The sequence below is a fragment of the Vanellus vanellus genome (assembly GCF_965231255.1).
Source record: "Vanellus vanellus genome assembly, chromosome: 11".
Classification (NCBI taxonomy): Eukaryota; Metazoa; Chordata; class Aves; order Charadriiformes; family Charadriidae; genus Vanellus; species Vanellus vanellus.
In genome coordinates this window covers 2,868,667-2,893,348 of record NC_138916.1, presented here as the reverse complement: position 1 = coordinate 2,893,348, position 24,682 = coordinate 2,868,667, and the positions used below count along the sequence as shown (strand labels likewise).

Genomic DNA, 24,682 nt, shown 5'->3' with positions numbered 1-24,682 from the left:
TGTTGTCCAGTTCAAAAATTCAGAAGAATTTGCGAATTATTGTTTAAAGTTTGCTGTTTCACTTTCATTCTTGCAGAAACCTTATAGCAGATAGAGCTTTTGGGTTCCTGCCCTCTATAATTAATATCGGTAACAGGGTGGTGGTGTTTTGTAGATTTTCTTCTTTATATTGAACAAAGGGACAGGTTTTTGTCAGTATTCTATGTCATCTCCCTTTTATGCTGCCTCCTTGAAGAGTCCAAATGTGCTTGGCCCTTAATTGGATTGCTGCTTTTGCTGCAGAAGAAATAAAAGTAGGGGAGCCTTTGGGCAATCAACAGAGGGCTCCAAGTTGCATTTAAAGCGGTAAGACTGACTTTCTGTGCTAGAAAACCCAGAAGCTCAAAAATGGACCTCTTTAGCCATGACTGCTATTTCGAGGGGGGGGGGGGCATTTGTGGTCCTTCAGCACGTAATTTGTATGAGAACCAAGTCAGGAGATCTCAGTGGCTCAGCTCCAGGTGATGAGGAGGAGCCTTTGGCCGCGAGGAGGTGGTTTCTGCGTGTGGATTAGGATGCGCTGCGTGGGTAGTCACCAGTTAGGCTTGCATTAGTCTTGGCTGATACTGAACTTGAATTTCATCTCATAAATAGCAATATTTGATGCTGTAGAGGAGCTGTCCTCAGAAGTTTATTTTTGTCCTAATAATCTGAGTGGTGTCAGTAGGCCATGTGAGATCAAACCCTTAGTCCAAAGAAGGATCCGATTTATGACGTAACCCTGATGCAGCTGTGTGTACTGGCACAAAGCGGTGGGAAAGGGCAAGGCCATTTCTATTGGCATGTCCTATATACGAGCGATAAGTGTTGGTGGACAGCTTGATGTGGATGTTTGAGTTAGCAAAGCCTTCCTGTGGTCAAAGGCAGGTTTTTAGAGTAATAGACGTGTCAGGGAGACGCTGAACTGCGCTGTAGAAATATTATTCAGAAATGCAACTTGGAATGAGCATCTCAATTGCAAAGGAGCGTATATCTGGCAAACAAATTGTATTAGAAAGTAGCAGAGATGCCACATTTCCTTCCTGCCTTCCTCTTCCCTCTAACTGGAATATAATATGGTGTTCGCCTGGAGAATAGCCTGTCTGTGGGCTGTCTCCTGCCGCTTGTATACACCGCATAGCTTGTCTGACTGGGGAGATGAAGACCTGACCTGCTAGAGATGTGTTTACTCTGAAGTCAGCAATTAGTAGGCGGTAATTCTCTCCATAAGAGCGCACAAACTGGTGAAGTACATAAGCATCCCTCCTCTAGCTCCATCTCCTGCAGCGGGGCTGGTATTTTACATGTTATTAGGCAGATCTTGCTCTGTTAAAAGTTGAACTCTGATTTAAAAATGTATTGTACCTAAAATGTCTTGTACTTTCTGCTAATAGCATTTCTTGTGCATATAGAGGGATTTTTTTTTTTTTTCTGAATGACTTGTTCTCAGCCCTGCCTGGGATTGTGTGACCTCTTACATAATCCAACAATTCTGTAAAGGGCATTTCTTTTAAAAGGTCGGTGTATTAAAATGTCCAGCTTCTTCATCACAGATGACATGGAGCAGCTTGTACTTCCGCAGAATGCATAAAAGGGAAAAAAGACGTTTGCCATTCAGTATGTGATTCCTTCAAGCTCAAGAGAAATGTAATCAGTCTCTTTTCAAACACAGGTTTGTTGGATCTGGAAAGGTCAAAGCAAAACCTTTAGCCCTCTAATGGCGTAGTCTGAGGATTTTAAATAACTAGTCTGAACACAAGATATTTTTTGTTATCCTCACCAGCATTTTATAGTGTTTTCGATATCTCTATGGTGCAGATGTAGTAGTCTTAAATTTTTTTTTTTTTTGAGATCTTTAGCATGCAGGCTTCTGTTGCTGTGATCACTGGACAAATTTAAATTGCTGTCTACTGTAAGTCAGCTTTTCTGTGTTGTGAAGCTGAATTTCTTCCTGCTTATTTCCAAGGAGTGGGTTCCTACTTGTTAATTATTATTTTTTGGCAGCATACAGGAGCTTTTCTGCTCCTACATCTTTCTGTTTTAGAGAGATTCTTGTGTATTCCTTAGCTGCAACAATAATATATCTGTAGCGACTTAAAAAAGGGAATTAAAACTAATAAATGCTGGCTTATTTAATTTTTTTTTGCCCCGCATGGATGATTGTAAGTCTTTTTGTCCCTAAGTTGTGCCAGGGAGAAGCATAAACGGAAAGAACAGGAGAAAAATGCCTGCCTTTTCTGAGGATGATGCAAGCTTAATCTTTAGAAAAACCTTTGAGAAACGAGTCTACAAATTCTCTATGGAAGAAAATCTCTTGCGATAAATGCTTCTTGATGTGTTCAAACCAGCTTCCTGACAGCGTGTGCTCTTTTGAACAGCCAGGCATGCAAAAGCAGCATTTGCTACACAATTAAATAGTTTTAAAAAAGGCTTGGCGTAGCATCCCCGTGCTCTGCCAGCATCAGGCAAGCCACACTCCCAGCTCCTTCAGGTGATTAGGTTGGGTGCCTGATTCCAACAGCCAGTTTAAATGTTTGTTCTGTAGTGTCTGTAGATCAGGGGATTTTTTTGCCTTCACATTAGAATAGTTTATAGCTCAAGGTCTTCCTAGAGGGAGAGTGTGGATGCTTAGTGAACCCGATTACCGCTTTTATGTCTGCTTTGAATACCTCATCAGTTGACTAGAGAACCAAAACTGTCTGAAGTCACTTGACTATTGCGTCAGTCCTCCAACGCTGAGCCCTTCAGTCTGTAGTCAGCCCAGGGGAACGTTTTCTTGTCATGCATGGAGCATTTGGGAAGGTGATGATGACAAGCCTCTCTGGGATTCAAAGATATTTTAATATGAAGACTGGCTTGTGTTCTACTGGTGTTACCCTGAATTGTGTGTCCTCTGTGAGGAACAACTTTCCTAGAATCGCTCAAATGGCTCAGTCATCCACGTTTGTTTAATTGGTGTTATGTAAGTTATTGGTCTCCATGCACTGCCAAATGAAGTTACCCAGGCTTGCGTTTTTTAAAGCACGTGATTGAAATGCCACAGAGCTAAATATAATTCTGTTTAGGATGTTGTCTTCTGTGCTACTTGCAGTGTATGTGAGCTGCTTCAGAGATGGCTAAGAGTAAGTCTTGACTGATGTCCTTTAATATTTTCTTTGCAATATGAAGAAATGTGCTTTTTAAGGCAGGGAACAAATGCATGGACTTGCAGTTGATCCAGATACCATTAACTGTTTCTCAGGCAAGTTAACGCGTGCTTCAGATTGATCAGAGCTGGCTTCATAATGTCTCTGTCAATCTATTGTTTATTTGGAGAGCAATGGTTGGAGCGTTATAAGAAAATGAGAGATTTTTTTGTACTTCCCATAGAAGTGAATTTTAGTATCGTGTCTGCAGTGATATTTAAAAATTCTGTCCAATCAGGATGTCTGGAGCAGAGAGTCACTTTAATACATAAACTCCCAGGGCAGAGGGGCTTGGAGCTTTCTAGTTTATACTCCTTCAACGCCTCTAAGCAGATGGGTGTAAAACAAAAAGCAGACTTTGGTAAGGAAGAAGCTATAAATTGAAAATAAAGCTTGTACTTAGTGGAAAATGAGCTATGATAGGGATTGCAGAACACACTTTAAGGACAAGCTTGTGCAAAAATAGCATCTTTTTACCCCATGTTGGCTCCTCATGTGTCATCTGAATAGTTAATACATGTAAAGCACTGCTTTAGTTATCATTGCTTTTAAGTACTTTGCAGAAAAATACAGGAATTGTTAAGGATCTCTAACTCACCAAAGAGAGCAATTAAATGTTGACAAGCTTCACTTAGTGTTTTGAAGTGGAACTTATTTCAGTTTTGTTCCATTGTTTTTCCAGTAACTAAGTGAAATACCAAGTTTCCCAGTTGTTTGTAAAAGACCTGGGTCTTCTTCAGACTATGCTTTTTTTATAATGCCAGCCAACTAGAAGAACTTTGTTCTTTCCAGCTAAAGAACTAGGTAAAAAGATCTGCGAACTCCTACACTTCAAAATGTGACTATAGCCAGCAGGCTGACATCAACATGGAGCTAGAATGAGGGAGTAGATATTAATTTCCTGTTCTGACTATTCTTCTCTTGATGGATATTCCAGGCTTGAATCTATTTTCACGTCTTCTACCTTATGGTATCAAGCATACAGGTATGGGGTTGTTGAAAAGCAGAAGAATTTTAAATGCTGTCCGCAACTCATGGAATTGTGTGTGAATATGAGGGATGTCCAGAGAAGCTTTCTGAACCCAAGCAGTTTATATATGAGACTGTATTTAGGGTGAAAGTAATTTCCTGAAATTGGAAGTGCGTAGCTGTAATTGCCAGGACACACCAGTTTCTTTTCTACCCAGTTGTGTTTCTATGAACTGTGCTTTGATGTGTTTTTTCAGTGAGTTATGGTTACCGAGGTGAGTTTTTGCACAATAAAAGTGACCATAAAATAGTAGTGGCACTTGAAAGTCATTGTGGTGTGAAGTTAAGCATTGCTTTTTTATTCTGAGGAAATTCTAGAATAAAAGCATCTACAGTGCGAATGTATGTGGGAGAAGATAAATGGGCAGCTCGATGGCCTCAGCCTAATCTAAGGGTTTTATTTTATGTTTGGGGAAGGCAATTGGACCAGAGGACCTTCAGAAATCCTTTCCAGTCAGAGTGCTCAGATTTATAACCCAGAAGCTGATCACTGTGCCCCTTCTCCATCCATCTGTGCAGAGAAGCATCTCTTGGCTACTCGGGGCATATTCCCAGGATGGTCTTGCAACAGCGAAGGCTCTGAAACCATTTACTTAAGGACTCTCTGAGTTTTGCTTCAGCAAACAAATGAAATTAGTTTGTCCATAAATCTTTTTGCATGTCAAACTAAGCAAGGTTTTCTAATGCATAGAGAAATGAGGAATGTTGGTCTGAATCCAGAAAATGTTAATCCTCATGTCTCTGGACCTGGAGAAAGTAATCCTCAGGTTTCCCTCTCTGTGAAATGAATCTAATGCTACATCATGGGCTCATGCATTTTATATGATGCTCTCTGGGTAATGTTTTCCTCTGTAGCAAGTCATAACCTACCTTCAGCTATATAAAGCTGCAAGATGAGATTGCAGGAATTAATTTCATGTATTGCTCCAGTTCTCAGTATGCTTATAGGCAGTATAGGCTCATCTGGGTATCTGATACGAATGTCAGTGCTGTTTTTAAAGCTGCTTCTGTAGTTGGCTAGGGCAAAGCAGAGCAAGAAAATTAATGCCTTTTTTTTTTTTTTAATTTATGGAACTGGTGTGGTGCAATTCGGAGACAATAGTCAAAGGGTTGGTTACAGGTGCTAGGGAAACTGGTGAGTCAGCTCAGCAAAGAGGACACGGAGTGCACTTGTAAAACTTAAACCCATCGCTTATCAGTGAAGTGATTAAAACCAAACCCATTTCTTATCAGTGATATGATTAAAACCCATGCTCTCTAGTGATAAAAGAACGGGGTGAAAACAGGCAGGATGCTTTAGTGCTTTCCGTAGGATTGAGGTGTCTTCACCCTTCTCCTCCAGCTGGTGTGCTGACTGTCACTTTTTTGTAGATTTGACTAATTTCAAATACTTTGGTTTAGTAAAGGTTAGCCTTGGAAGGAAACTAAACATTAATTAGGCTGCATTTTTTCTATCTATATGAAGTGAAAATGCAATACTCTGTCAAAGTGATGGTGGGTTTTTTCCACCCTCAAAAATTTTATCACTTAATTAACACCCTTCAGTGAAGAAAAAGGTGTTAATTAGACAGAGTACCAGTTTAAATAGCAGACACTTGGTGCTCAGGTTTTCAAAGCCCGGATGATGGGTGCAGTGGGAAAATGGAGAGGAGGAGGGCAGCTTCTTATTGTAGTTCTCTTTGATATTCTGATGCAAGTTATGAGAGAGACTGTTGCCATGTAATACTGGTGGAAATAAAGAGAGGGCAGAGCAAAGCAGGCTGAGAAGTGCTTTGTGAACTGCCCGGGATCATCTGTTCATTCATACTTTATGTTATAGTCTTTACAGCTAGCACTTAGTTTCATCCCCTTTCCTGAAACTTCAATCTGCCTGATCATTCCCTGGAGCTCCAGCCACACCTCGTACCCCCGAGTCCTGGTGTCACCACCAGTCGTCCTTGGGAAGAAGGTGGTGGTCTCTGAGACAGTGCAAATGCAGCATTTCAACGTGCACATGAAGTGTTTGCATCTGGTTATATCATATTCTTCCCTTTTGAATCCTCATAACTGCAGTTCTTTCTTAATTGCACTAGAAAAGATCAAGTGATTTGTGTAGTCGTGCTGAAGCATGTACCAGTGGGGGTAAAGCTTTGCTTCGTTTTACCTGTGCAGGGATTGGGGGTCTTGGAAAAGCTGGAAGAATTAAAATAAATAAATAAAAAAATCAGACTGCAGAATACCAATTAGGAAAAAAGGTCTGAAAACAGTTTAATGAAGCTTCAACCCTAATGCCTAGTTTTGGTGGCAGAACTTTCATACCAAGGGTGATGGCATTTGCTATGCTACCATATCAACATCTCATCTGGAGCATTTTGGATAACACTGGTCTATAGAACATACAAAACTTCACTTTGGCAAAGGTATGTGGCTTTTTGCTATTCCATTCAGGAAAGGCATTCCAGAAGGTCTGTATTTACAAAAATGAATTGCAGTACGTTAAAAAGGAAGTTTTTTAATGGGTTTTAAGAAGCAAAGGGAAACAAACAAACAAACAAAAGCGCTAGCTTAGCTCTACTTTATTCAGTCCATAAATAAGTGGTATTGCAGGCAAAGCTCTCAACCAAGACACAGAAGTAAAATCTCCAGAACTGTGCTAAAGGCCCGAGAGCAGTGGAGAAGCAGGGAAATACAGACATATGGTGGGCCGATGGGACAAATAGGAAACATCAGCCTCTTGCTGTTTACATGATGGGTTTTATTGTAAATATAGACAACCTCTAAAGCATTCAATCCCTAAGCAGTCTGCATTTTATGTGTGCATTGTGGGTTCATACTGAAAATCAGGTTTATTTTTGCACTGGCTTTGCAAACTCTCTTTTTTGAGCTTTGAACTGTGTTTTCTTTCTTTGTGTAAGTGGAATTCACCACAAGATAAAGATGAGATCAGGGCAGGACAGGAGCTTTATCTGGCTTCACAGAGATACGCACTACTTTGCCCGGACTGTAAAATTGCTTTGTTACAGCTATATTCCTTGTGATTGAAAACGTCCTTGGAAAGACATTGCACTTCCTTCATTTGGGTCACCTTTGTATGTTCCTGTGCGCGTGTCCTGCTTTGAACCTCTCCGAACAGCCCCTTGTGCTTGTGGGCTTTGTAGTTTCTTGTTTCTCGATCTTGGTGGATTCCGTTTTCAAGATGGGCTCCTCTTGCTATTTGATGTTGATGGGCTTGCACTTGTTTTCAGCTTTAATCTTCATGCTTGATAGACAGAAAACCTAAAGAAATTACTCTTTTCAGTGGCGTTAGGGCTTCTTTCCGTCTTTCTGCTGGGACTGGTTTAACATTTCCTCAGCTAGCACTTATCTACGTTTTCTTAAAGCAAAACCTAGCTTTCTTTTTCCTTTTTCTCTTTTCTTTCGTTAGACCAGACTTTAACTTGGGAAGATCATTATTCCCTCTGCTTTGCTTCTCCAGTGCCTTTGGCATTGATTCTTTTGCAACCTAGTGCATCTTGTGGTAAGTTTCAGTAACAAAAGGATATTTAAATCAATAGCGCGATCATTTCTGCAACACAAGGATGTTTTTTGTCAGGTACTGCTTTCTGTATAATCTTAGACTGGTAGCTAGCTGCTAGGATATTTTATGCTAATTGTTATCTGTACAAAGATCCATTTTTGCATGTTCGTTCCAGCAGGTGAGGAAGGTTGGACGCTGTTTGGTCATTGTGACACTGGTTTTAAGCTATTTGAGAATCGGCTTTTGTGTCGCTTTTTCCTTTGGGCTCCAGCCAAGGCAGGACACAAGCTGCTCTACAGGCTTCAGAAGCTGGTCAAAATTACAGTTAAATATTTCCATGCGTTTCCAGTATGTATAATTTTCTAGCTGTACGCTATATTTAATCTGACAGTTCCATGATCACGTCAGCAAGAGGATAAGCCTTGTTCCTTCTCCCACCCGCACCTTTTCCAAAGGTACTCTGTTACTGACTCTTCTCTGGCTTCTGTCAGTGAGGGGAATAGCTGCCGTTGGAAACGGTACTGCTGCCGGGCGAAGTTGGAATATTGCTAGTATGTAAAGCTGCGATTCATTTATATGCCAAAGCTGGAATGTAGCTTGGCTTGGCCTCGCTTGCTTTTGGCCAACAGGTAGCTCATAAATATTGGCAGACGAAAAATTAATCTGAAAAGGTGTCTTTCATTGATAACACCTCATTAATAAAACCAGTTTGCTCCCGAGCGGTAAAGCTAAGCTTCTACAGTCATTTAAACTCGCCGTCTTTAGGCTTCTTGTCCACTCTCCTCTTTTGAACTCCAGATTTGTTTAAGATGGAGCTTTTCCAGCTTTCTGGCTCAGGGAGTCTGCTGTACGAGTTTCTCTTGCTGCATATGGAAATTTTTGGCTGCCCTTTTGAGTAGCTCTTAGCTTCTCCCCCACTCTGAGTTCAAGTGCACCTGTCTTTCAAAATGCATATTTTTTTTGTTAATTTGGATTTAGTGCTTCTTCACTACAATACAAATTTTAATATAAAGAGTTTGCAGGTGCAAAGAGCTCTGCTGCACGGTGGATTTCATTCGTCTGTGGCAGAATTGTATGTGGAGACTAATTTGTTTCTCTAGATTTAGAGGGTTAGTCCATTGCTTTCCTCACCTTTATCTTCACAATTGGTGGATGAGATCAAATCTTCAATAAACAAGCATCGCTTCAGAAGTGATTTAATGTTATTGCCATTTGTCCTTCATTCTCTCCTTCAGGCGGATAACCATAAATGAATAACAAAAAAAAAGAAATTGGTTGGAAACATAATAGCATACTTGAAGAGCTACACCTTCTGGACCATCGTGCGTTATTTTTCTTGCATTCTGGTGTATCATGAAGATTTTCAAATACCTTGTGAGGGATATTTAACAATAGATTCCCCCCCCCCCCCCTTGTTCTTTTATGCACGATAGCAATTAGCTTTAAAAATAGCCAAAAACCGAACAGCCCTCCCCCTCAAACACCTTTTTCTTTTAATGTGGAAAACTTGCTGTGTAAGAGAATAATTCATTTATGACTATAATGAAATACAGCTGTCAATATAATTAAAATTTACAGTATCAAAACTTCATAAGAGTATTTTCTTGTAAGCACTCGAAGGTGCTTATTCCTGCTGTATTTGACATTAAGGATTCACTTAAGATTTGGGCTATTCTGCTACTTCCCGTGGGTCTATATGATCTTAAGGTATGATCTATGGATTATTGCCTCCTTCCTCCACCTTCCCAAGAGCCCTGACCTTTGCAAGCTTTTGAATGTTGGCCGCAGTTTTGCTCTGCTATTCCGTACGGGGCTGACACTTGCAAGCTGAAGCTGAAAATCGTTCTTGCAACCAGTGCTTCCTACAGTTTACACTGTGGGAATAAGACAGCTATAAATTACAACTTAAGGGCGGGTTTTCAGTTTTAAACAGATATGGTATAGTCACTTTAAGAAGACCTTGACCTCTTGGTGTGATCTGTTTGTATTTTGATATGTCTTTGTTCTTTTGGGTGCTCCTGTCTCTAGAATTGTGCAGAACGTGGTAATAAAGCAGGGAGTACTGTGCTTGGAGAAGACCAAGTAAGGAAACTGTTGGGCTCCAAAAGCCTCTTATGTAAGCAACGAAATCTGTATAGTGTCATTTTCTGTTTGGTTTTAAACAATTATGGAAATCGCTGCCAGTTGCCAAAAAACAGGAGTACTTTGGTTTCCAGACTCCTGTTGCAGTACAGGGGGCGTTCTCCGTAATATTTAGCGTTTCGTTTCGTTTCTTTTTTTTTTTTTTTAACATGTCTGCTTAGTACTGGCAGATTTCAGCTCTTTTTGCAGCTTCTGGCTAGATATCTTAATTGGAAATGGCCCTCTGGCAGATGTACCGTAGCTGGAAGCATCGCCGCAACTTACTGATGCTGTTTGATGTCTTGCCTTTGCTGTTTCTGAATGACTGAAAATGCAAAATTAACCCAAGACTCTTGTGTAGAGTTTTTAATAGCACTGCTAGTCCTTTGTAATGCTAAGTTTTTATTAATTTGCATATGGAGGCTTCTACCTCCTTCATTCCCATTTGTCCTTCCAGGATTTTATTCTATACCTTTTTTAAGAGTTTTTTTTTTTTTTTTTAGGGTTGTTTTTCTTTTGGTGGAGGGCCACCAAATCTAGTTTGTGGGGTTTTTTTGTTTGCCACCATTATGAAGTTATCTGTGCTGATGATGTGGTTACTGAGATGAAGGTAGTGTTGCATCGAAATTTATCATAATCTGAGACATTGTTTTTCAAGAGGATTTGAAACTGATGGAAACTTAGGGTTTAAAACTTAAACCCAGAGAATATTTACCAAAGAGGCCTTTGATGCAGTTGTGCAGTTTAATCTTTTTAAATTATTTTTAGGCTGTGTGCAAAAGTTATAATACTTTTAACAGCTTAGCGAATGCAGAACCAGATTGAAAACCGAAAGCTTTTGACAGCTTGTTTTAGTCAAATTATTGATACTACTTTTAAGAGGATTTACAGTACTCTTTCATACCATGTATGTCTATTTTGTAGCCTTAGCAGCAGTGCAGCTAACAGTTGTTTTAAAATATACAATTACACCCCTTCATCCCTGACACAAAGGGTAGTTAAGAAGCCTTTCTTGCAGAAATGGTTGCTTAGTAGCTGGAACAGCTGGAGAACTGGGATTGAATTGCGTAGGGTTTTGGGTCTCTTGGCCTTTGACTTCAGGGCTGCATTTCCTGCTGGGGGAGTTCACTGTCTTTGTGCATCAGCGTTTAGTGGAAACCGGGAACCTGTAGAAGGGGGATCGCGTTCTGAGCTACCATCATTTCTTCAGCTGTGAGTGACATCCCAATATTATGGTGGAAGGTACAAAAAAAAGGCTATAGTATAGGAGAGAACCACTAAGATTTGGAAAGAAGCAAGCCTATGCCATATGCTACAGCTTTAGCCTCTTGCACCTCGTGAACCATGTTGAGATAGGTGCCGGTCTCGCTGTTTGATTTATGCCTCTGGAAATACAAAGTCTTCCTCATTCAGCATCCCTTGAAATGTGGACCATCCAGCAGAGCAAGATCATAACCCCGTCTCCTGTGCTACCTCAAGCAGTGGTGTGAAAACAGTGTGATCCTTTTTAACCTCAAGAAACAGTAACTGCTAGTAATTGGGGCACTTCTAGTGCGGTAGCTTTTCCTCTCTCTCCCTGCAGCAATGGATTATTTGCTGTGGTATTTCTACTAAGCATAGAGCTCACCTCCTTTAGTGCTGGAGCACAAGGCTTTGTCAAATTAGTTGGTAATTGAAATGATTTCTGGGGTTAATATGTTTTTGGTTTTCAGTGTTTGTTCTTGTAGCTGTTAGTTGCAGCTCCTGCGCAAGGACTGTGCCAGCAAAGGGCAGTTCCAGCTTGTGCTCTAGAGACTCTTGGTCTTGCTTTCTCACCCAAATGATTCTTTAGAGATGCATGTGTAGCGCAAGCTTCCCATGTTATTGTCTGTCAATGTATAACTATGTGTTTCACCGATTCGTGAGTGCGGTCAAATGATGTGGAAGGGGACGCTATTTAATGAGTGTGCATCAGAAATTTTACCAGGGCTTTAAGTCCACCTTTCTGTTTTCTAAAATCGGTTGAATTGTCTTTCAGTCCTCTTCCTGAAAATAAGCTGTGAATTTGAGGAGAGGGATGAAAAAGTCTTGAGTTTTATCAGCTGTGTGGCACTCTGCCTGCTGATGAGAAGTCCTGCTGCCCAGGGAACACAGCAATATAGCGGGTTTTGCTGCATAATCTGTCTGGCCAGCTGTATTCTAATCTCTTAGTTTTTTTTTGGGGGGGGGGGGGGGGCGACTGTCGGGGGAAGAGACTAGCTTTAAGGCAACGCTTTTTTCAATAGATACCTTTGAAAATAGGATTGAAGGACAACTTATTATGTCTGTGCTCTTAACACAGCTCTGAAGCTGGTAAGTATTGAAGGATTTCAAGCCGTAATAAGGATATTTTGGCCTGGTCACAAATGTCAGCACGGCATCTCATCGTGTGATCTGTTGAAGCACCTTTGATGCTGTCTGTTTCCTAACTAACGACACAGTCTTTTGGCCTGTGTGTGTATATACCACTGAAATTCCCTTTACCTTAGAAGGTTGTGAGATTCCTGGAGCTCTGGTGATCCAGCTACTTCAGGCAAGTAGGTCACTTGTATCTTGGGGAATTCCCTGCCTCAGAAGTCCAAAATAGATGGAAGAAAAGGTCAAAGCAGAGCTGATAATGGTGAACTGCATAGGGCAGAAGGTTCGGGTTTTACCCTTTTTGCCCTTGTAGATAGGTCATAAAAAGCAAGAAGACTCTTCAGAGAAAAGACACGTGGCCATGAACACTTAACACTTGCCGATTCCAGTTGCATAGGCCTTGTAAAAGGCTTGAAAACCCATCAGTCTGCTCTATGGCTTGGAGGTACCTCCTAGCTGGTGTGTGTTGCAGCCTGTGGCTTCCCAAGCAGAGCTGCCATGGATGGATCCCCCAGAGTGGCCAGGATAAGCACTTGGTGCTGTGAAGCCATGCCTCCCGTGGATACTCCGAGTGGGAGCACGCTGCTCTCAAACTATCGACCTCTGTCTGCAAGTGCTCCATGTTGTGCTTTTTCTATGAAAGTTGTGTTATTGTAGATGCTAATGTCTTATCTCTCTGTTTTCTGCACCTCATTGCTATGTTCTTTATAAGATCTTTTGTTTTCTGCCACTCTGTCACTGCGTTTCTGCTGCCCCTCCCTCTAGCTGGGTTTGTCAAGTCGCCCATGTCAGAAACTAAACTCACGGGGGACGCCTTTGAACTGTACTGTGATGTGGTTGGGAACCCCACTCCAGAGATCCAGTGGTGGTATGCTGAAGTCAACCGGGCTGAGTCTTTCAAACAGCTGTGGGATGGCGCTCGGAAGCGCCGTGTCACCATTAACACTGCCTACGGGGCGAATGGGGTGAGTGTGCTGAGAATAACCCGCCTTACCTTGGAAGACTCTGGGACTTACGAGTGCAGGGCCAGCAACGATCCCAGGAGGAATGACTTGAGGCAAAATCCCTCCATAACGTGGATTCGAGCCCAGGCTACTATAAGCGTCCTTCAGAGTGAGTCCGGCACCCTACAGTAGTAGTACTGTAGTATCTAGAGGCAGTCTAGTGACCCTTACCCTCCCGTTACCCCGAAAAAACCCTCTGCTACCTTGTCCTGGTGTTTTGAACCCGAGACTGTTCCTCCGCCTGTAGTGCTGATGTTGTCTGCCATCTCTGTCTCTCCTCAGGATCAAAGGACTTGGGAAAATCTGTGGATGCATTATAGCTTCTGTGTGAAAACAGGCCCGGTGTTGAATTTGTGTTTCTCCCCTACCCCCTTTAGTTTTGTAGTAGGTTTCCAGCCATGCTAATGCTGGCTTCTCCGTGAGTGCCTTTATATTTGATTTCTGTGTTCTTCCCAGGTTTAACTGTTTTATTTTCATTTCTTGTGTTTTCTTGGAACTTCTCTGAATGCTTTCTCACTTGGTTTTGGTTGCATATATGCTTCTGCACAAATCCTTCCCTTTCAGTTACATGTGACCTTTAATGTTTAGATTTTTCCATGAAGTCGTGGTGTTTCTCTTCCTTTCTGGACAGCAGTGTGTTCCTAATGAGTTCTCTGATGCAGCAGCACTGAACTGATGCAGCTATTCGTAATCCAGCCTATGAAGGGCAGGGGGGGATATCTTCCCCCAGTGTTGAACTAATAACTTTAGCCAAATGAATTTCATCTGAGAATGCAACTTTTGGCAGCGGAAATACTTTCAAAAGCAGACAATATGGTTGACCTAGAATTGCTTTTTGTTCTCTATTGTTACAAGACTTTTCTGTGTTCAGCTCACTTTTAAAGCAGTCCCAGAAGAGGTTGGAAATTTATATCATAAGAGTCAGTAGAGAAGAACCTCATTTTGTTTTGTGTAAGATGCAAAGCTCTTGCGTTTGCTAACAAGATGAAGGAAATGGCTAATGAGTTATAGGTAGAGCAAATTAAATCTGCACTGTGAGCCTGCTGCATGGAGGTACAGGAGAACTTGCTTTCTCGGCAATTTCTCAATGTCCTAAGGTGGCAAGGAGTAGAGAGCATAGGTGTCATCTTGCTATTGTGCTCTGTGCATAAATAAACCTTTTATGTACCACTCTGAGTTTTGTCTGGGTACAGAAAGGTTAAACTCTGTAATTATGTCTCCATTGTGTTTTTGGATACCTTAAAAATAAACAAACAAAAAACCCAAACACAAACAAACCCAAACCAACCAACCAAAAGTTTCCCTGAAGTGTGGTGCAGTCGGCACTGCTGGATCAGAAACCTTGCCTCTGGAAAATGGAAACAACACTGATATATGTGGAAAAATAGACAGTGAACCCAATGACATGGATTGACTTGAAAATTTTAAGTGGCATTGGGTTGTTCGGCTCAGACCTGCTCAGCTTTCAGTCCTAATGCCCAATCCCTCCATTGTCCTTTGAGGTCCCAAAGGACTCGGATGGGTAGATTGCTTGCATGACCTACAACAGCAAGAGCCATGTAACTTCAGGAAGTAATACTACCTTATGACAAAGCTAAAATATTTGTCTTGTAAGAAGTAACGTCTCCTGGAAATCCCCACTGCTCCTGTTAAGACCTCTAGTTTTTCTTGAGTGTGGCAAGTCTGTGGTGGTCCTGTGCTCCTCTCTTCATGTCTAGTCAGTTTTAGTAACCTACTGAGGGAGAAAATCCTTTTCATATGAAAAGTCACCGTTTGGGAATGAATTACTATGAAGATGTCCACATATGGAAAGCGGGTTTTTCCTCTCTCAGGCCATTGATACTAATACTAATCTGCTCCGGGCATTCAAGTTTAACCTTTTGTCTTCCTCCTCAGTTAACACAGTCTTGTTGCATCTGGTGCTACTAATTCTGGAGTGTGTATCGTGACTTCATTGCTAAGTGCCTTCTGCCTGGGACAATTTTTCTGCTGTTGTGTTTTATTCATGGGGGGGGTAAACAGAATACTTTTAATGCTTTTACTCTGTAACATTATGTATGTTAAGAGATATGACCAGCTGCTGCTTGGGAAACAGACCACTTGGACATCAAACTGCTGTGTGGCCATGCTGGAAATGGAGATAAAGGGGGGGAAGGAGGTTTCCAAGCCATCCCTGGAAGGTGGAGACCATCTTACCTGAATCTGCCCAAAATGTTTCAGCTGCTGTATTGTGTGTGCAAACACAATTTGTCTTTGAAATGGGAGTTTTCTGACCAAACAGTGTTAAGAGTTTACAACTGATGGTGTATTTGGCATCAGCATCACTGAAACGGAACATCAAATGTATCAAAAGAGCACAACCTCTTTTCACTGTCCTGTAAATCACAGCTTGTCTCAAATACCAAAACTTGAACGCGAAGAGGTCAGGTGCGACTTGATTTTTAAGTTAGCAGCCAAGAACTAGCGTCTAGCTTCTATCTCATTCCTAGTTTGGATAAAAAACTTCAATTATGGATGTATTTTTTTTATTTAAAAAACTGCTCCTACATAAAATGGGCAGTTTTAAGTGATGTATAGAAAGAGACTCTTCAGCATCTTGCTCTTTAAAGTGGGCATCCTTCTTTGGATGTTGCTGTCCCAGCAGTATTCAATTTGCAGTTTATCTTCTAGAATTAAATCAGGCTAGTACTGCCTGATAGCTTTTTTGTTTTTTAAATAAACAAAGTAACATAAATGTGGGTAAAAGATGTAAATGAGACTGCACTCGCCTTTAATTTTTTTTTTTTAACCTAAAACATAAGAAGTTGCAAGTCGGACACAAAAGGCCCCAGCAAAGCAAGCTTGAGACAGCTGTAAATATTTTCTGGACACTGCAGCTTAGCAGAGACGTCAGTAAGAGTAGGTGCGAATTTGCAGTAGTTGTCATTGGCGCTCCAGGCAGGTTTTATCTTTGTGTTCTGCTTCATCAGTGTTAGAAGCTGAAGAGTCCATTATCAACAGAACATGAAAGCCAGAAGATTACCACTGCCAAAACCCTTCTGGATTAAGTCTTTAACTTTCCGGTTTCTGTAGGGACTAGGTTCAGATATATTATGATTTTTTTTGGTGGCTTTCTCCTGTTGCTGGCATTTGTGTAATGCTTTCTGATGGCAGCATGTGTGCTTTCCATTTCCAGGATGGCTGCAGGCTGATTGCCACTTTAGGCTGTGTCTCAGCACAGCACAGACAGCATCAGCATCTGTCATAACGGCGCTCGCGGCGCTCGCTAGATGTGTCGTCGGCTCTGTCACAGTGGCCTTTAAGCCTGTCTTGCCAGCGTCCTCCTAAAAGAAAAACACTGCATTTATTTTGCAGGCAGCAGACTTGACGACACTGCTTTCATCATCAAAGAAAAATGTTTAAAACGAAACTTAGTATGATCAGTGAATTCTAGCAAAAGTTGTTTCTCTAAAAAAGTGTTCTGACACCAAATTAAAACACATTACTAAAATCATTTCCAGATCTCTCTTAGTATTTTTCTGAGAATGCACACAAGTTTTGTGGGGAATGGAAAAGCTTACAGGGCAGTCCAAAATTGTTTTATTATAGCCATACCATTACTGTACCCCGTAGGACCCAAACAGATCCTTGCATGGATCGAATTCCCAGCATGGTATCAACAAGGTAGAAACACAGTTGAAAATGTGTGACATTAGCAAAGTATTGATGAGAAGTGTCAAAAAACCTCCGTTACTACAGTACCCACCAGTTTTTCTGCAGTGAAGTGATAGTCCTAGTTTTAAATAGCTGTGAAAAGAAGCTATGTAGGTGCCCTGCTGAAGAAAAGGGGAAAGGATATACAGGACTCAAATGGCTTTGCTGGGTTATTAGTAGGTAGATGTGTTTTTTCTCTCCGCCTCTCTGGGCAATAATCTTAAGTACTGTACTATTGGATAGATGAATGTTTTATGTGATGAAAAATGCAATGTTTCTGACGGTACTGCTATTTTCCACTTCCCCTCATTCTATTTAATAATTTGTATTCCAAGTGCTTTGCAGATGAATAACCAAAAGACTGCATGAGTATGACTCAATTTGTATTCCAAATATGTCACCACAAGGTGTAATAATTTACAGGATTAAAAATCCTTTCCTGACTTGCAAAAATCATGAAGATACTCATTACTGACCGGCTTCCTCACCCTCTTGCACTTTGCTGCCGACCAGAATGCAAAGGAGGTACTGTGAGAGGTGGGTGCCGCAGGAGCGGGGTTGTGAAATGAGCAGCTGGCAACAGCTACCTCTTTGGAATTCATTTCACCCTTTAAAGTGAGGAAATACATCAAAGGCAGAGGATACCACAGCATTTACATGGCGGAGACTGCTACGGCAGTGGCCTTTAGTTTAAGCTGAAACTATAGCCAATGCTAAATCTAGGTATTTTTGGAAGACTAACAGCAAGAATCCCTCAATTCCCTTTAAGCTCTGTCATCCTGTGTTCAAGTTTTGTTACTGAATACTTGAAACCAGCTGTGAGCCATCAATAGAAAGGTCTTTTTTTCCAAGTTTGGGAAGAAACTTGTCTTTGTCTATTCTAAAAATTCATCATCCTTAGTGGAGAATAATAACGATCTGCATGATCTTAAGAAAACATGGTTATCAAATGTAAGGACAGTGCCCTCATACTAATCCTAGCACTTCTAAAAGACTTTCACCTAAAAAAATGTGAATTTGGTGTTACCAGGTAAGATTGTAATGTGAAACATCCTGGGTTCGGTTCCTAATGCAACCAGCAAAGTATGTAACTCTTATGGACTGTTTATGCAATGAGGTTCACATTTTTTTTTTTTTTTTTCTTCAGAAATGTTTGTGTTTAAGGTTACTTTAGAAACCACATAGTTCCTGACTCTAAATTTAACGTGGTGTGTATTTTTACTTTTTATTGTTAAGCATTAAGGGCTGCTTGCAGCCATTCTTCATTGGACTTGTGCCTTATTCACACTGGGTATTTGCTCGAATTTCAGACATCAGAAGAGTTGTGCTATTTGAAATATCTTGTGTGCACAGGATCTTTTCTGTAGGTAGGTGTTAGCCCTTTTTGCAGGGGCAAGTCCAGAAATATTCAGAAGACTGATTAACTTTGAGAACTATTCTGTGGAGAAAATGGGTTTGTTTTAAACCTCACAGTAAGTAGAGGACCAAGTAATAGCCAGAAAGAAGTTGCTTCTGAAGGGCAGGCGTATAGTCACAGGACGTGGGTTTCCTCATGCTATGGTCAGTAGTGTGTTTAAAAAAAAAAAAATATATATATATATATATATAATTAATGGTGTTACATAGAAATCCGTAGTGATGTTAAATGTTTAAAATAATCTAAAATAAAGAATTCTCTTTTTTCCATATAGGGGTGCTGTAAGTTGTCGCCTTCACTAGTGATCAGCTATTCTATTGTGACTTTCTTTATGTCTCCCGAACTAGTGCAGTGACATTCCTTGTGTAGTCTTTTTCCCTTCCCGATTCCCCTTTTGAATTTTAGACTAGTGTGGCACAATTGAAAGTGAAGATTTGTTGCTATTTCATGTGTCCTTTGTTTCAGAACCCAGGATCAATGCCAGCGAGGATGTAATCATTCATCCGTATGGTCCGGCTGTCACATTGCAGTGTAACCTCACCACAAGTCCCAGCCCCCTTTCTGCCAGTTACTGGGTGAAGAACGGAGAGGAGATCCCTGGCACTAGAAAATCTTCAAACACTACAGAATACAAGTAAGTCTCTTTGGAGTAATCTTCATGTAACACTGGAGAATGACAAACCTGGTAGACATATGGCTTTGGAATAGACGATGGGATGTTGGGACTCCAGAGTCCCTGATTTACCTTCTTAGTGGTCAGACAAATTGAGTTGATCTGCATTCGAGGGTCCACAAAATGTACGTCTGCGAATAGCATTAGGAGAACGATTCTGGAAAGATTCCTGCCTATAGCTGTCCTAACCAGCTCATGTAAACATAATGTCACCAAAAACATACTGTAAGCTTCTCTTTTCAATCTGAACTCATTTAATTCTTCTCTCACGTAGAGTATACGTGATGCGTGGACGTAGGCACGGACACACAGCCTAGTTTTCTTTTCCTCTGATTGTATTGTGCAGTCTCTGTCTTGCTTATGCCTACGTAAAGGTGGATCTGCAGCTGTGCATTTTGATCGTGCAGGGAAATGCAGCACATAAATCACTGCTGAAATCAGCTGGTTTAGTCATTTTCTGGCCTTGGGAGATGAAAGATGGCGTTGTCTGAGTTGTAACTGATGAGTCATCAGACCACTACTATGAAATGATACCAAATCTTGATTAAACCAGTACAGCTGTATCACTTGTGCTTCTTATTTGTCAGCACATCCACATTTGCAGCATTAACCTGTTCCACGTGCGCATGCTCTGGCTTTGTTTCTACCTTCTATCTAAGGGTGTGAAGGAGAACAGAACGTGTACAGCCACCTCTTTCATTTCACCATAGCTTGCATTGAGGAGAAATCCTTTAAGGGCTTCTGTATTCCTGAAATGGGGCTCTCTTGCCATGGAGTTGATGAGAGCATATGAAGCTTGCTCAGTGATGCCATCAGAGATCTTTTGTATGTGTGATTTTCTTGCCTTTTTTTTTGTTTGCCATTCCATTTTCTTCACTTGATGCCAGCCTGGATAGCAAATACAACTTTCTGTTCAGTGTTAAGCTAAGATGAAGAGCACTTAAGGCATGTCTTAACCACTGGTGGTAACTTACTCGTTGGAGACATTAGACCACTTTTGACCTTCTATTCAGCTGTTAACGCCAGAAAGAGGAGCTTATGTCTGGCCAAGGCCCGCGATACTATAGCACATCTGGTTTACTGTACCTTGTCTGTGCACTAAAGCAAGGAAACATGCCTGCACGCTCAACTGGCTTTTCTCTGTCTCCAGCAGAGTACTGTGGGCTCTTTATAACACTAATGTTGCACACGATTAAGAAACACTCAAGGTTTTCATTGCATTAGCAAAGCATCCTTTCATCCACTGGATGATGGAAGCTGTGTTTGATTCCAATAAAGATGCGTTCAGGTTTTTCCTTGTTTTCCACTATAGCTCACTTTGCATTATCTGTTCAGTTTTGCAGTTATAAAAAAAAATAGTCTTGTGTAGTTCTGTAATTACATCCTGTTATTTTCTCAGTACAACGTTTAACACTGGTTCTGAGTTTTAAAGGCTCTGCTTTCTTATCTAGGAATTAACTTGATGAGCAGTCTTGTCCAAAAGCACTAGCTTGAGTGGTACAAAAGGCATGTTGCATCAAGGTTACTAAAAATCACACATTATTATTCAGGAAACTAAGTATCAAGGCTGACTGCTCTATAATCTGTTCCAAGCTAGGGAGAATTTTTCCTTCCAAATTCCTCAGTAAAAGAAGAATTCTACTTGGCTTCACTTTTAACTTCCTGGAGAAGAAAGAAGTAAGGTGGGCAGACTGTAAGACAGTCGCTTTTTTTCCCCCCAGTGAATGAAGGATTGGTAGAGCATGCTCCAATCACAGGAGAGCTTGAGAATTCGGGAAAATCTGCATTTGCAATGTAAACCTCAAATTCCTGCTCACTTATAAGCTGCTTTGCTGTATATTGTGGTTTCAGACACTCTGTGGCATTTCTTCATTGCATGTGGTCACACTGCATTTGATCTGTTCATAACTTCTAGTTTGATTTGGTTACTTGGTGTTTGTTTAGATCCAGAAACACCAAATTCATGCAAGCAATGTCAACGTAGTTGTAGTTAAAAGAGGTTAATCAACTTCAACATTTTTTTTTTACGTTCTACTTTTTTTTTTTCCTTAAAAAATAAATAAAAAAAATGTTTCGCGTTCTTGGTGTTTCAGCCATTAAGTTGTGTTGTTTTGCTATGAAATGTAGTTAGTTCATTGAAGTTCAGTGTTGTTTACCATTCAGAAAGCTTCAGAATTTGCAAGTTAAACTATGTACTTTAAAAATCCTGCTTCATACAACATTAGAAATTGAGCACATCGTTCCTAATTCTTTATTCAAACTTGAATAAAGTTTGGAAAGCTGGAAGGCAGCTATACTGACAAAGCTCAGAGTTAAGTATAGCTTTTTAGTTCACCATTTTTAATTAAGAATGGGCAAGAATTATTTGTAGCATGTTCCTTTACAGGCAGGAAGTGCCTGGAAGTGGTTCTGGCCATCCTGTGCTTTTTGTTCTGGAGACCTGTCCCCTAGTCTGCAATTCATAGTTTGGAGGAGAAAAGTAGTGATTTCTTTCAGAATTCCTCATCAATTAATTCAGAGTTCGGTAGCAGGTTACTGAGCTAAAGCAAAGAAAATGATTTTTTGGGTGTTTTGTCATGGTTTAACCCCAACCAGCTGAAACCAGGACAGTGTTTTTGCATCTGCGGAAAAGTCCACATCTACGAAAAGCCGGACTCTTCCTAAAACCTCAGGATTGAGGGAAGTTGTCGGCTAAGCAAACTTGTTACAGGTGCTTGTTTGTCTGTAAAACTTTGCAGCCGTATCAACTTACACTTGCTTTAATGATTTATGGTAATAATACCCTAGTGGAGGCTACTGTAGTTTCACACTTTAAAAATAAGCTTATGTAGAACTGAAAGAATACAGTGTCTTCCCCCTCCCTTCTCTTAAGCATTGACAATAGTGGCTAAAAAGCAGTGGTCAGAGTATGATTATTTAACTATTAAGGTCCTAAACACAATTAGGGAAAGCCTTCCCTCGCTGTTGCAGAGTCTCAGGCTGGTTTAGTCATGGAAAGAGTTGGGTGGGGTTGTCCCGTGTCAGGTAGGCGAGGTGTGCGTCTTTGCCAGCTGCATCTAACGTCAGGCGCTAACGTCCAGGGCTGCTGCGCAATTCCTAAGGATACTTTACCTGCCTACACTTTAAACGACAATTAATGCTTTGATGTTTGATGATACTAAATGATCGTTCTTTCTGTCATTAAGATACTCTTTAATTTTAACTCTGTGAAAAGTGGGTATGTTATTGCTTATCTGAAAGACGTATTAACTTTAGACTTTCACCGGTGACTCTGGAAAGTAAGTGCTGTAAACACTGTGAAGGATTGAGCAAAAGTATTGTGTTAAACTGAGCAGCTTTTTCTATGTGTCTAAGCAGTTTCCATGTGTAATTAAATTATTTTATTACAGTGCTCTTCTGCAGGGTTTCTGTTCCGCTGCATGCTATTTACTTGTGTTTTTTAAAAAAATTAATAATAAAGAAAAGAAAGCCAAGAAGCCTTTCAGTAAAGGGAGGGGAGGGATGGGGAGAATGCTGTTCTGTGCTGCGCGGAAAGGTAAACTCTGCCCCACATCGTCATTATGTTGCTCTAGCCTAAGATGTCTTTTATAGGTAAATATCTGAAGAATGTACATGTAGAGTTTAAGTCATTTGTATCCAAAAGCTTTTCGAAGGACGGCAAAAGCTGGTGGACTTGAAGTTAGCACCATCTCGAGCGTAGATTCATCTTGAGGGGTTTTTTGGTGGTGTTTTGGGTTGGGTGTGGTTTTTTTTCCATCTGTTGCAGCTCTGATTTTTTTTTTTTTTTTTTTTTCTAGCTGACTTGCATCTGTTTTTCCCTCTACCAGTTGTTATTGCATTAGTCTTTCTAATTTTAAGTGGCAGCAGATTCCTGTGTGGTGTCTTCCTTCACAAGTTGACCAGCTTTTGCAGTTTTTCCACATGCAGTTTGAATCAGAGAAAACTATTAATGGACCGGTCTCGTGTCTGCTATGGAAAAAAAGAAAACAGCTTATGAGATGACAGCATCAGCCTCGATTGTATTTGTAGCCTGTCGCTTTCCAATTGGCCACATATGATTTTTTTTCAATGCAGAAAGTACATACAAATTGTGTTTCTCCCTCAATGGGCGGTGGTATCTGACTAATAGGCTAGTGACTTCAGGATGACTTGCATCAAACTGCCTGTAGTGCATAATTAAAAGGTGTCAGGCTCTTTTGCTTTTAAACTAAATGCAGCTTCTCCAGCTAAATTGGTACTGACTTTCCTGACTAGAGCTCACCCCTTTTCTAGGCAAACAACATCCTTTCTTTCAAGTAGGTACCTCTGCACAACATAACCTTGAATTAACAAGTAATAGCTGTGAAATTCAGTTAAAAGACTAAAGTATTGGGGGGGAAAATAAATTCCTAGCCTGCTCATTTTTGGTTGCTAACACAGTACTTAACACGGCTCATGTGTTCTCTCCCTGTCTGCAGGATTTTGAAGCCCAGAGCAGAAGAGTCAGGGGAATACTTGTGCGTGTTTGTGTTTTCAAACTCTCCTATAGCCAACGCCACTATAGAAGTGAGAGGTACTCTGTTTTGTTTTGTTTTATTTCCTCTCCTTGCAAGTGAAGTGCTTTCACTGCCTCTGCCATCTCGCTCACTGTCTGTACAAGAGAGCTAACTCAAGCGGTCTTTCTGCGTGAAATCAAACCTGTGTCCAGTCCTTGGTTATAACTTCAGGGGAATTCTTGCACACAGTCCTAGGGGAAAGATCTTGCCGATATGGGAATACGACCATTGCACTTGTGGTCTGCACAGAGGGTATGAAAATACCTTCTAGCACAAGCTTCTGCATTCTTTTGGTAAATCTGGCTGTCTAGCAGGATAAAGATTGCTGTAGAATATGTCTGTGCTCATGCAAAGACAGCTGTGGTTTCCTCCTGGTTTCACAGTAAATGAGGCCATCTGAATGTATTCGATGTACTTTGAATTTGTCAGTTCTGAATATGAAAAAACTAAAAACCAGCATCTCGTGTGGCAGCTCTGAACTGGTGTACTTGTAGGTTTTTGTCTGCAGAGACTATTTCAGTGGCTAGGTTCTGGTGTGCACAGATGCCCTGTGCCAGATCGGGGTTTTCTACTTTCATGCTTTTTTGGGTTTGTTGTGGTTTTTTTTTTTTTTTTTTCCTTCCCCTCTTGTGCATGTTGGTGCTCTTCTAACACTTTTGGGACCCGAAAATCATAGGCAGAGAATGCAAAATGTGAAAGTAGCCTGAAAGAGAAGTGCTGTTTGCACTGTTTTCCTGTAGTTACTGAACAAAAGAACGTTGTTTAGACATACACAGAGCTGACAGTGTTTATGCAGTATTAAACTGCTGCCACAATACAGTTGTTTGTTGAATAACTGTGGAAATTAACTGACCCACTGCTCTGCAGTAGCCGTGGTTTGCCTCTTCTGTGCTGCAGTAAGATGGAATCAATGCACTGTGGCAGCTTTGTTAGTCAAAGACAGATGAGATCAGGCAAAAACGTGTTAAAAATGTCTTGCAGCCAGCCTATGTGGGTCTGGGACTATACTGATGCTTGTTTTACGAAGGTGTACAGTAAACTTGTTTGAAATTTAAGTTAGTATTACTTACCGTCTTCCTTACATCCCCAGCTTAAACGTAGAGCTTCCTCTGCTGCTGTTTGAAAATAGCAAATG

At 40.9% G+C, this 24,682-nt stretch overlaps 1 protein-coding gene across 1 annotated transcript in view; it reads left to right on the top strand.

Annotated features, from left to right (window-relative positions):
- The window catches only part of NPTN (neuroplastin), a 59,647-nt gene that overhangs the window by 12,070 nt on the left and 22,895 nt on the right, over nt 1-24,682 (top strand). The window contains exons 2-4 of the mRNA XM_082489052.1: nt 12,991-13,338; nt 18,805-18,973; nt 23,470-23,564. Of these exons, the coding sequence (XP_082345178.1) occupies nt 12,991-13,338; nt 18,805-18,973; nt 23,470-23,564 (612 nt within the window). The remainder of the gene's footprint in view (nt 1-12,990; nt 13,339-18,804; nt 18,974-23,469; nt 23,565-24,682) is intronic.